Source organism: Lissotriton vulgaris, chromosome 11 (genome assembly GCF_964263255.1).
Source record: "Lissotriton vulgaris chromosome 11, aLisVul1.2, whole genome shotgun sequence".
Classification (NCBI taxonomy): Eukaryota; Metazoa; Chordata; class Amphibia; order Caudata; family Salamandridae; genus Lissotriton; species Lissotriton vulgaris.
This window is the reverse complement of record NC_141699.1, coordinates 83,749,087-83,761,723: the sequence shown is the minus strand read 5'-3', so window position 1 is coordinate 83,761,723 and position 12,637 is coordinate 83,749,087. Positions and strand designations below refer to the sequence as shown.

General features: G+C 45.0%; 1 protein-coding gene across 5 annotated transcripts in view; it reads right to left on the bottom strand.

The window, feature by feature from the left end:
- The window catches only part of FBRSL1 (fibrosin like 1), a 1,250,393-nt gene that overhangs the window by 608,582 nt on the left and 629,174 nt on the right, over nt 1-12,637 (bottom strand). For 4 of the 5 annotated variants that reach the window (XM_086942730.1, XM_086942733.1, XM_086942732.1 and 1 more), the window contains exon 3: nt 690-794. In XM_086942730.1, the coding sequence (XP_086798856.1) occupies nt 690-794 (105 nt within the window). The remainder of the gene's footprint in view (nt 1-689; nt 795-12,637) is intronic. The other variant, XM_086942731.1, reaches the window with a different exon arrangement.

The window sequence follows — 12,637 nt, the reverse complement described above, 5'->3', positions numbered from 1 at the left end:
GGGAGGAGGGTGGAGAAGAAAGAGGAGGTGAGGAAAACCGGAAGTCAAGCCAGAAAGGGCCATAAATGTGAGAGAACGGAAAGGCAAGGGGGCGAGGTGAGCACAGGCCTCGGAGGCAGACTGTTTCCATAAACTAAGAGAGAAAGGGGAGGAGTGGGGGAGTTTTACACTGGAATGAAAAATAGAAAGAGGGAGTGTAAGAAGGAGGGGGCTGAGAAGGGAGATATGGGTAATTAGAGGGGGAAAGTGGGTACTGGAACCGAGACTGATCAAGTGTCAGAACCCCACCACCGATTACAAAAGATGCACCTTAAAAAGATGCATTTTCAGCTTTTTTTATGAAACTGACCTAAACATTCAGGGCATCTCACGTTTACTGGTAGTAAATTCCAAAGAGTAGGAGAAAGCAATCTTTGCATTTTTTACTTTTGTATCTTTAATTCCTCAGTTCCCTCCGTCCAACAAAAAAGTATACCCCACTCCACCATGCATTGCTGCACATCACGCTACTTCACCTATTGCGTTGGGTATGGCATGCTGGTTCTGCATTGCACAATATAGCGCTTGAAGTCGCATTTGAGGAGCATTACAGGTATCATGAGCTACTGATAGAAGAAAAGTCTACGGTACTTATTTTCATTGACCTCGGAAGGATGAAAGGCTAAATGACATGCTGCGTGAGTACTCACATCACTGAGGCGGTCGCGGGAGCTGCTCCGCTGGGAACTGGTGGCTCCTCGGATACTGTCATCCTCGCTGTTTCGGTTGCTCCGCCCAGTGGAGGCTTTCATCTGCTGGGGAGACACAAGAAAGTGGACATTATTGTTGGTGCAAGCTCAGATCACCATTTTCGTATTTATCGTGGACCGCTTCAGCGACCAGTGGCATCAAGGCTACTGGTTGAATGGCAAGTACATCTTAGATGTGTGTTGGGCAAACATTAGGAAAGAGATACACATATCAAAGAACAAATAATTATTATCTTTTTATTGTGCTGATTTGTAACTAGGGTCGCTTCACAGCGCTAGTGAGATGACTTAAGTTCAGCTATTTTGTCCCTACTTTCCCAGCAAGAGGAGACTGTGGGATCTCGGATCAGGAGGGTCTATGGCAGTGGTCTTCAAACTTTGTTGTGTTAAACTCCCTTGCGCCAACATATTTAGGCGGAAGGCCCCCCACATTTTCAAATGGGAGGGGACAAATTTGATGGCTTATTAAATCATCTACACATTGGGATATGCACTGGTGGAAAGCCCCAACCAGAACCCCTCTTTAAAAACGCCTCTAAATTTCTTATACAAAGTGCTATCCGGACCCTTCTGTACACAGTCAATCTATCATCACTTCCTCTGCTAAGTACCACTCACCTGAAAGCACCAATCAGTGATTATTTACAAAGCTTCATCCATGCACTCCTCTGCGACACACTGTTTAGGGCACCCCTTTAATAGCTAATTAACTACGCTATAAACCCCCCCACCCAGATCTCCTGTTAATAGCCTCCACTAAAAATGACATCACAGCATTGACTGACCTCTGAACACAAACATTTCACACAAAAATGAACATTTATGCTCCTCCCCCAACAGGGGTGTTAAAAACAGGGGCTCCGGTGGGTAACAAATGATTAAAATCAGTTTAAATAGGAGCGAAGCGATCTCATTTCAGACAGCTCCTTGTTCGCCTCTGAAAGATGGCACACTGGGTGTTGACCCACCTCAGCCATGCCTAAGGCCAGCCCTGCTAGTCAGTTTCAGCACTAACAGCTCACATCCAGCCCCCTTACTGCAATATCTATTAACTCTCCAACGCCCCCCACAACGCTAAGGATGCCTGGCCCCCACCTTGAGGGTGCCCAGGAGTGGACGCCTCACAGGGAAAGCCAGGATGGGTTCCACAGCGGTATTCGTACAAGCGCCTTGAGACCCTTGCGGGTGAGTAGTGCGCTATACAAGTATCAATTTTTACCCCAGTCCTGTAAAAAAAAAAAAAACATTCACCTGTGTTTGGTTAAAGACAAGTTCAGTAACCCTCGTTACATGCCTGCACACCACCAGCCCTGAAAGCTCGAGCTATACGCCCTCTTGAAATTTCCACCAGCCGCCATTAAAAAGTCCTACGTAACCCCCTCCGTCATAGTCAGTGCTTCCCCATCAAAGCCACAGTTTGCAAAATTTCCCAACTCCATGTAAAACTATCTGGTTCGACTCAAGATTTTTTACTAGCCTGTGAAGTCCTGGTGTTATAATGGTAGACAAGACTGCAAGTCACAGCATGCAAAGAAAACGCTCTGGAGAAGTTATGCGTGGAGTTGGCAAACTAGACAGGCCTTCAAGGCACCCTCCAGGCCACATAGTAAAAGCCACATACACCTCATTTCAAAGTCTATTCCCCTTCAAGCACCATCTAAGGCATCACCCACCCCTGGTTTTAATCTAGACTGCAGATCTCTGCACAATAACAGAATGATATAATCTCAAAAGCACCTCAATGTATGCGTTATCACTGCAAATCAGACAAAAAAATCTGCAAGCAGCTAAAAAAAGTTTGTGAAGTACTTTTAGTGCAGAATGTCTCAGGCTTCCTGTCCACATTCTCTTCCTCGTGGAGTTTCCATTGATTTATCTGCAATGGGCATTCAAGAATGATTCATATGCAGTGCAAGCCCCACTCCTTTAAAAAATAAAAAACAAACCTACATCCCATGACAAGAATAGGATAGAAAATAAAAAATTGAAACCTGCAAATCAGTTTCAATGTTGTCGGATTCACATATCCCAGAGCTGCCAAGTTTCCCAGGCCCATGCGTGATGTATTGCTACAGTCTAGGTTTTGTCCTTTGAATTCTGGTATGTATAGTTCTGTTTTATGATGGAATAAATAAGACTATAAACCCCAGAATTCAAAATTGTAATCTCAACTGGAGCAGCATATCACACAGGGGCCTGGGAAACTTGGCAGGGATGAAGGGGACTTGTGCTCCCCTTCAGATGACTTCACACACAGTGACACCCCCTAGGGCAGCTGCCCAACATACTGACCTTGCCCTGACCCTTCAGGAAAATAAGTTCTGCTACTAGAGCTTACTGGTGTCACATAAAGCACTTTGTGCAGCGTCCATATTCCAATCTTTTTATGTTCTAGATTCTCATGTCTGGGGCGCACCTTCTCCTAGGATCTGAGCCTGCCCCTCACTGAGAGGTTAGAACTAATCTCAAGCGCTATTTCATGCGGTTCTTGTAACAGTGAGTGGTCCATGGAAACAAGGAGTGGTCCATGGAAACAAGGAGTGGTCCATGGAAACAAGGAGTGGTCCATGGAAACAAGGAGTGGTCCATGGAAACAAGGAGTGGTCCTTGGAAACAAGGAGTGGCCCATGGAAACAAGGAGTGGTCCTTGGAAACAAGGAGTGGCCCATGGAAACAAGGAGTGGTCCATGGAAACAAGGAGCGGTCCATGGAAACAAGGAGTGGTCCATGGAAACAAAGAGTGGTCCATGGAAACAAAACAAGGAGTGGTCCATGGGAACGAAACAAAAAGTGGTCCATGCAAACAAAGAGTGGTTCATGGAAACAAAGAGTGGTTCATGAAAACAAAGAGTGGTTCATAGAAACAAAGAGTGGTTCATAGAAACAAAGAGTGGTTCATGGAAACACAGAGTGGTCCATGCAAACAAAGAGTGGTCCATGCAAACAAAGAGTGGTCCATGGAAACAAAGAGTGGTCCATGGAAACAAGGAGTGGTCCATGGAAACAAGGAGTGGTCCTTGGAAACAAGGAGTGGCCCATGGAAACAAGGAGTGGTCCATGGAAACAAGGAGCGGTCCATGGAAACAAGGAGTGGTCCATGGAAACAAAGAGTGGTCCTTGGAAACAAGGAGTGGCCCATGGAAACAAGGAGTGGTCCTTGGAAACAAGGAGTGGCCCATGGAAACAAGGAGTGGTCCATGGAAACAAGGAGCGGTCCATGGAAACAAGGAGTGGTCCATGGAAACAAGGAGTGGTCCTTGGAAACAAGGAGTGGCCCATGGAAACAAGGAGTGGTCCTTGGAAACAAGGAGTGGCCCATGGAAACAAGGAGTGGTCCATGGAAACAAGGAGCGGTCCATGGAAACAAGGAGTGGTCCATGGAAACAAAGAGTGGTCCATGGAAACAAAACAAGGAGTGGTCCATGGGAACGAAACAAAAAGTGGTCCATGCAAACAAAGAGTGGTTCATGGAAACAAAGAGTGGTTCATGAAAACAAAGAGTGGTTCATAGAAACAAAGAGTGGTTCATAGAAACAAAGAGTGGTTCATGGAAACACAGAGTGGTCCATGCAAACAAAGAGTGGTCCATGCAAACAAAGAGTGGTCCATGGAAACAAAGAGTGGTTCATGGAAGCAAAGAGTGGTCCATGGAAACAAAACAAGGAGTGGTCCATGCAAACAAAGAGTGGTTCATGGAAACAAAGAGTGGTTCATGAAAACAAAGAGTGGTTCATAGAAACAAAGAGTGGTTCATGGAAACAAAGAGTGGTTCATGGAAACACAGAGTGGTTCATGCAAACAAAGAGTGGTCCATGCAAACAAAGAGTGGTTCATGGAAACAAAGAGTGGTCCATGGAAACAAAGAGTGGTCCATGGAAACAAAACAAGGAGTGGTCCATGGAAACAAAACAAGGAGTGGTCCATGGGAACAAAACAAAGAGTGGCCCATGCAAACAAAGAGTGGTTCATGGAAACAAAGAGTGGTTCATGGAAACAAAGAGTGGTTCATAGAAACAAAGAGTGGTTCATGGAAACCATGAGTGGTGGATAGAAACAAGGAGGGGTCGATGGTACCTACAAGTGGCCCATGGAAACAACTTGTGGTCCATGGAAACAACAGGTGGTCCATGGAAACAACAAGTGGGCCATGGAAACAACAAGTGAGCAATGGAAAAAACAAGTGGGCCCTGGAAAAAAACAAGTGGGCCCTGGAAAAAAAACAAGTGGGCCCTGGAAAAAAACAAGTGGGCCCTGGAAAAAAACAAGTTGCCCCTGGAAAAAAACAAGTGGGCCCTGGAAAAGAGCAGTCCATGGAAATGCTTAGTCCATGGAAACATGTAGTCCATGGGAACTGCGAATGGTCCATGGAAACTATGAGTGGCCCACAGAAACAACGAGTGTTTCCCCTGCAACAATTGAAGCCCCAATGCAAAAGTAATCAATCATTACACCACAAGCAAACCACCAAGTTATTAAGGGAGAAACAGACAAATCAACTGTAAAACCTACAACTCTTCCAATAATGTATTTAGAAGTTTTAGAAGCTTTGGAAACTACTGTGACCAAAACTTTGGTGCAATAATAGATCTGCCAGAGATGTTGTTCAAAGAAACCATGTTGGAGTTACAGAGGTGCAGTGGTGGAGAGGGCTGATATGCCCTCTGTATCATTCCAGCTACTCTTCCTGTCCATTTAGACAAGGCTTCCATAAAGCAGTAACCCCGCTTCACAAAGCCATGTTGTTACCTTCTCCATACTATCAGAAGAAACTGTGTACATTCAGTCTAGGTCTTTCGTGCATGGGGGAAAAGTGTCCATGGGCAGTAGAACATTCAATCTACTGGGTCACAAGCTGGGAGCTCCCCGCTATTAACAACTGGGAATGAACACAAGAGCCTTGAAAAGGGTCCTACCCTGGATTTGACCAAGAAAGGTTGTGGGTTGTGTTTATTTAACTGCAGTGGGGATATCTCTGTGTGTGTTGGTCTTACACAAGTCATCACATAATAGCAAGCACACTCAAACAAGTGGTGATTGGAAGGGAGTGGCAGAAAGCCTGTGTGTGCAGAATATGTGGATGTGTGAGAGACTCAAGGACACTGCAGTTTTGCAGAGCAGGCAAATATGAACTTCAACAGCCAGGATAGGATTTCTGTTGATGGTGTGCCCACCTGAATGTATTGGTCTTCCACTTGCTCTCTGGAAATGCATTAAGGAAACTGATGTGTACAACTGTGCAATGGAGCCCACAGATCCCTTCCGTTGTGTTGTCTCGCTGTGTCGCCGCCCTTGCTGCACTATCTCGGAAAGCAGGTTCTTGCATTGTTACAGTGTTTAGTAGTGGAGGAGACACAAACCTCTGCCTAGTACGGTCCATAAGTTAAAGGATTCTATTCGGAAACATATAGAATTCCTGATGTGCTATGTGTAAGGTACGTGCACATCAGCTGGAGAAATATCACAACGGCGGGCAGACCCCCCTGACATTATTATTTACTAATGGAAATGAGGGCAATACAATTAAATTGCAACTGAGGATACCGTGGTTTTAAAAACAAACAAGCATTGGAAATGCAATAGGTCTCGCAGCATTAGAGTTAGTGCTTTTAGAATTGTTTATGGGTTTTTTTGTAAATCTTTAGCATTTTTGTTTCCTGTAGCCAATGCTAAAGAATTAAAAAAAAAGCCATAAACATTTCTAAAAGCTCTAACTCAAATGCTCCGAGACCTATTGCACTGTGTGAGGGTGAGGGGTTGAGGGTGAGTGAGGGTGAGTGAGGGTGAGGGTGGGTGAGGGTGAGTGAGGGTGAGTGAGGGGTTGAGGGTGAGTGAGGGTGAGGGGTTGAGGGTGAGTGAGAGTGAGGGAGGGTGAGAGTGAGGGTGAGTGAGGGTGAGGGTGAGTGAGGGTGAGGGTGAGTGAGGGTGAGGGTGAGTGAGGGTGAGGGTGGGTGAGGGTGAGTGAGGGTGAGGTATTGAGGGTGAGTGAGGGTAGAGGGTGAGAGAGGGTGAGGGTGAGTGAGTGTGAGGTGTTGAGGGTGAGTGAGGGTGAGGCGTTGAGGGTGAGTGAGGGTGAGTGTGGGTGAGGGTGAGTGAGGGTGAGGTGTTGAAGGTGAGGGACGGACCCATATCATATTGTTTAGTACCTTGTGTATTTCCGGAAGCCATTCATATGCCCTATGTGTTTATTGAATGATCTGAAAAACCCACTGATGTCTTATGCATTCTTTCTTGTCGGTGAGTATCGTACACCTAAATAGTGGTGTTAGGTTATCTTAAGAGGAAGTTGATTCCTAGGACACAGTAATATAACATAGCTTAACTCAATGGCACACATAAATGTTTGCATTGTCAATGAATTAGAGGCTTTTCACATTAATAAGCGCAATGGGAATCCATCTTTCTCTGTTCTTCCGTGCAGCTGTTCTACCCCATCCTATGAGTATTAAATAATGCGCCATTTTGTAACAATGGCTCACAGGAGGTTCAGTTTCTCTCTTAAATTGAAGCACATGGCACTTTGAGCCAACGAAAATCAGAACGTTCGGGGACTCGTGATTGCTTTGAACTTGAAACACCTGTTGAGTTTGTCATCACGTATGTTTGAATAAAAACAATTTCACAGCTTAGATAGCAAATAAACATCTTTGTATATTAGTTGCTCTTGTCATCATCACTACATACTTGTAAGTAGCGGATGCTGTACGCAGAGGTTAGCGAGTTTGGGAGCTTCACGAGGACAGAGCTGTGCAACCTGCAAGAGCGCGCGGATGAAGGAAGAGAGAAAGAACAAAAGACGCAAGGCGTCGGAGCATTAATCATGCTCAGCTGCGAGAGCTCGAGTATGCACCGGCATGCATATATCGTAATTAAAGCGAGGCTTCCCCTGTACACCAATAAATAGAGTCAGCCCGGTAGCACACTTTAGATGAAGCTTCCTTCTGAGAATAGCGAAGAAATATTGCCGGGTGGCATGCGCGAGGCAGGAGGTCAAGCAGAGCTCCCTGTTCCCCGCAGTGAATCCTATATCAAAAGTAAACTCGACCTACTTGCAGCGTCCCTGTTTATTTTTAAATGAGGTTGCAGTATTGGTCCGGCAGCAGACGGAGAGCAATGGATGTGTGCCGGGCTCGCGGGGCGATCGGCATTCGTTTAGTGCTTTTGTCTCTAAGGTTGTCTTTTTAGGCAGTGGCGTTTTGACAAGCCTCCCTTTTGCATTACTGTCTTACACTTAGGAGGCGGAGGCACCGTGCCAGCTAGGTACTCATCCGGGAGACTAAATCATCTTGAAAGTGTTCTGTATGTGTGTGCTCGCGCCACGGTTGGGTCTGTCGTTGTTAAACTGTTGTTTCCTGCTGCGCGTGTGATGAACGGAGGGAAGAGAGGGGAGGGGGGAGGAGAAATGCGACACGGCGGGAAGGGGAGGGGGCGGAGCAGGTAAAATAAACAAAGAAGACGGAGGGAAGAGAGGGGAGGGGGGAGGAGAAATGCGACACGGCGGGAAGGGGAGGGGGCGGAGCGGGTAAAACAAGACGGACGTGCACGCGCTTTTAAGCTCAATGCGCATGCGCATTGAGCTTAAAAGTCACTGGCACTGCAAGGAATCGCCACGATTCCTTGCAGTGGATAAAGAGTGGATAAGCCCCCATAGTCTCGCTTGCTCGATGCGCATGCGCATCGACAGGCGAGACCTAAAAATGCCCTCAAGCCAACTCCACTTTCTGCAAAACACTGAAGCATTAAGTTTCTTCCACCCAAATATTTTAGGTCCCTCCACCTAACAGCAGAATAGATTGCAGAGTGACTCCCTCAATTCCACCCACAGTCCCTTTTTGTGACAAAAAACATACCATTTACCATCCAAAAGAGAGTAATTTCTCTTGAAAGAGGGCACATTTTCCCTGGAATTAATTAAATATTAGGAGTCAAAAGAAGTTTTATATAGCCAGACCTGGGTGTACACATGTTCTTAAGATACAAACCTAGAAGAGCAACTACGCCACTCTATTGGCTATTATAGTCAACATATGAGCACCACTGCTGCAGTATTCAACAAGCATTGGCAAAGTCAATAGGTCACGCGTATACAAGAGCTATCGGCTTTGACAATATGTTTTGCCATATTGTACACCAGCATGGCTGCTGTTCAGCATGGCTAAAGTTTAGTGGCATAAACAAGAGGGGCGTGTAGTGGAGTCTCATAAAGTGGAGTGGGGTAGAATGGTGTAGAGTGGAGTGAAGTGAAATGACATGGACGGAGTAGAGTGTCAGAGTGGAATAGAGTTGAGTGGCATAGTGTGGAGGAGAGTGTCAGATTGAAGAAGGGTGTCAGAGTGGAGCAGCCCAGAGGGTTGTAGTGAAGTGGCGTACAGTGGAGCACATCTGTCTGGGTTGCTAACGACATCTTGAGGAAATTCAGAAAGCTTCCCTTGGAAGGCCTGTTTACAGAAATCCAGTACTGGTGGAAGAATACAGTAAACAGGGTTTGGGCAAGGAAAGGGAAGAGCTTGAGTTGGACAGTCTAAAACAAATGGAACCCGGCAAATAGAAAGCCAGAAAATGTGAGTTACAAACCACTAAACATGGGCGAATTTTGCAAATCTGGCGTTCGCGAATTTGCGTATTTGCAAACTCGCAATGCGCAAAATCCGCAAATTCTCGCGAATTTGCAGATTTTTTTTGTGTTCGCAAGGGTTTCTGCCAGTTTGCGAGGGTTTTGTACCAGTTCGCAATTGCGAACTTACTTGTCGGCTCGCAACGGTCGCGACTATGTTGTTTCTACGTCTGGTTCATCATCACAGGTTCACAGCACCCTCTGTTTCACCACTGCCACCCTCTGATTCACCACTGCCACCCTCCGATTCACCCATGCCACCCTCTGGTACATCACTGCCACCCTCTGGTACATCACTGTAGATCATGGGGGGGAAAAGCAATCACGCCTGCCCTGCTTCAACTGACATGAATTAATTTGGGTTTGATTAATGTGTCACTGAATTTGAAGTTCCTGTCTGGCACCTGCTTCCTTATGTGTAATTTGCTTTCTGTTGCAGTGCAATTTTTTTTCCCAGGACCTTTGTGGCCTACTTGTAGCTATTCTATGAGCCTGCTGTGAGTGTCAGAGCAGGGTCATAGAATAGTTGCAAGTAGGCAACTGAACTCTGGAGGGGCCCCTCAGGAAGCACTACAGGGAATGGTTACTAATGATGAGTTTGAACTTTTGCACCTGCTGAGTGCTTTCAGTTTTGCAAAACTTGTTTTTCTGCAGAACAGCAACTGTAATGCCCCAAACAAATGTAGGCAACTGAACTCTGGAGGGGCCCCTCAGGCAGCCCTACAGGGAATGGTTACTAATGATGAGTGAACTTTTGCACCTGCTGAGTGCTTTCAGTTTTGCAAAACTCGTTTTTCTGCAGAACAGCAACTGTAATGCCCCAAACAAACTTACCTGTGAAAGTTGATTTCTAATTCAAAAGTGATCCAAAGAAAGTCAAAAAGGCCTCAAATCCAAAAAAGTGCAGGCAAATGTCAACCTGAGGAGTTATTCTGATAAAAATCATCATTTTCAGAAGGTTTATGCTGCTTGCTGGTGGATTTCTTGTGCAGAATTGCAAATTTTGTAATTTCGCGAGTGCGAGATTGTTGCTGCCCGCCGCATCTATATGTTCGCAATTGCGAACTCTCGCGATGCGTCGCCAAACTCCCGCGGGATCCCGCAGCAAGATCCAAAATGGCGCAGCACTCGCAAAATATCGAGAAAAACAACTCGGCAAACGCTGAATGACGGTAAGTGAACGCCGCACGCCGCAATATTTTAACACCAAGCAAAAAAATCCGCTGCATGCGAATTTGTGGATTTTCGGTAAATTCGCGAGAGTTTGCGGATTGCGAATTTACCGAAAATCCGCGAGTGGAACGGATTTTCCGCCCATGTTTACAAACCACAAACCAGTGGTAAACAGCTGGCGGAATGCATTCCTAGGAAGCTTTACGAATGCCCCCAAGATGTTGTTAGCAAACCAGGGCTTCGACCTAAAAATGGGCAATAGCAAGGGAGTGTCCAAAAATATCTGCCAACCCGTTTTTAACGTCATCAGTTGTGATATACTGGTGATTCGAACAAAGAAGAGAGCGGCATTACAGAGGCCTCGACAGTTGTGCAGAAGGCCCTAGAGTGCTATTTTAGACATAGCTTTTTGTAGTAGCCAAATCTTTGCTGTCTTTAAACACAGATTCCTGAAGAATTGATGCCTTAACGTGCAGCACACTTTACTGCGCTGTCCTTCAACACTGATTGTCTTGTTGTGTGCTGCGCTGTCTGTGAGCGCGGATCCTTGCTGTCTGGGCATGGCTTGTCTTAGTGGAGCAGGTTTTCTTTAAAGACAGATCCCAAAAGTCTTGCCCTCTCTTGGGGTACCAGCATTTACATCAATATCTGTAATTTAAGGATGTGCAAAATCACATTTTTTTCTACGAAATTCCATTGAAATTTTACAAAATGAAGCGAAATCACACATTCAAATGAAATGTTTTTTTACCTGTGAGAACCAATATTCCACTGACCTCTTGTGAGACATTTTTACGCAGGTGCACGCACGCCTAAAATGGTTACACAAAAACGTATGGTGTGAAATTTTAAGAAGTATATAGCATTTCACATAACTGAAAATATGTGATTCATGCTAATGTCATCAGCATAATGAAAGGATTGCCCAGGCCTGTAGTAAGCACAGATGGTTTTGGTTTCTGCTGTTTTCTAACCTGCCATACCTTGATGTAAACACTATTTTTGCGTTTTTCTGCATGCTTCTATATCTAAGAAGAGACCATTAATGAAGGATGAAAACTAGCCCTCCACCCCGCTGTGACGAGACCGGCGACTGGCGGTGGTGGCTTAATGTTAAGTTCTGCAGGTATTTTTATCAGGATTCACTGCAGGAGGGTGTGCGTGGGGGGAGGGGCAGTCTACTGATCTCTTTCTGGAAAATCTGATTATACCCCCATTACTGGACTTGTTCTCTTCACCCTGAATGTGTGTTTGTCTGCATCTGCGCACATCCACCGGTGTAAAACCATCTTGACACTCATGTAGCGTGCGAGTTACATGCTAGATTGCCCATATGCGGTGTAAATTGCATCATGTAAAGAAACAAGGATTGCAGCACAAGACATATCTCCTTCTTCACATTGTCGTTGGTGCCATTGTACTACTGAGTGCTTCCAATCACTTGGTTGCAAATCCCTTTTTGGGCACTCCTCTTGTGATCAATAAAGTTTCAAAAAATTTCAAGCGAAAAAATATATTCAGTTTAATATGAATTTTATTCATTCATTGTTTCCTTCAATTCGATTGTTATGTTCTCAAATTATCATATGTTTCTCCATTTCATTTGTGCAATACATTACATTTTTACATCACTTCATAAGAATTTTTGTTCTCCAATGCATTTCGAGCATTATATGCTCTTCATCATGGAGTGTAATTTGAGGAAAGTAATGTTACATCATGGTGATATAGAACTAGGAACTGCTTAATCAATTAGATACATTATTTCATAGTGTTTGCATGCATCTTGTGCTTTGTGGTTTGTACAATTTGTGAAATTCGTGACATCGTGCAATGTGTTACGGACAAAGTGTCGGGGTTTAATGATAGATCTTAATCAGTGATCTATATGAAAGAAAACAGATTATAAGGCAATTAATCCGTGATACTCGCAATACGCTCCAGTGGCTACCGTTTTGTCATAAGGTGCAACCCGATGGTATCAATAAAAAAAATGTAAAATAAAGATTTCTTCACCCGATCTAAACTACAGCGTTCAACGCGCTCCATTCAAGTTGAGCGCTTCACTAGATCTAACGCAAAGTTTAAAGCGTTTGCGGTTCTC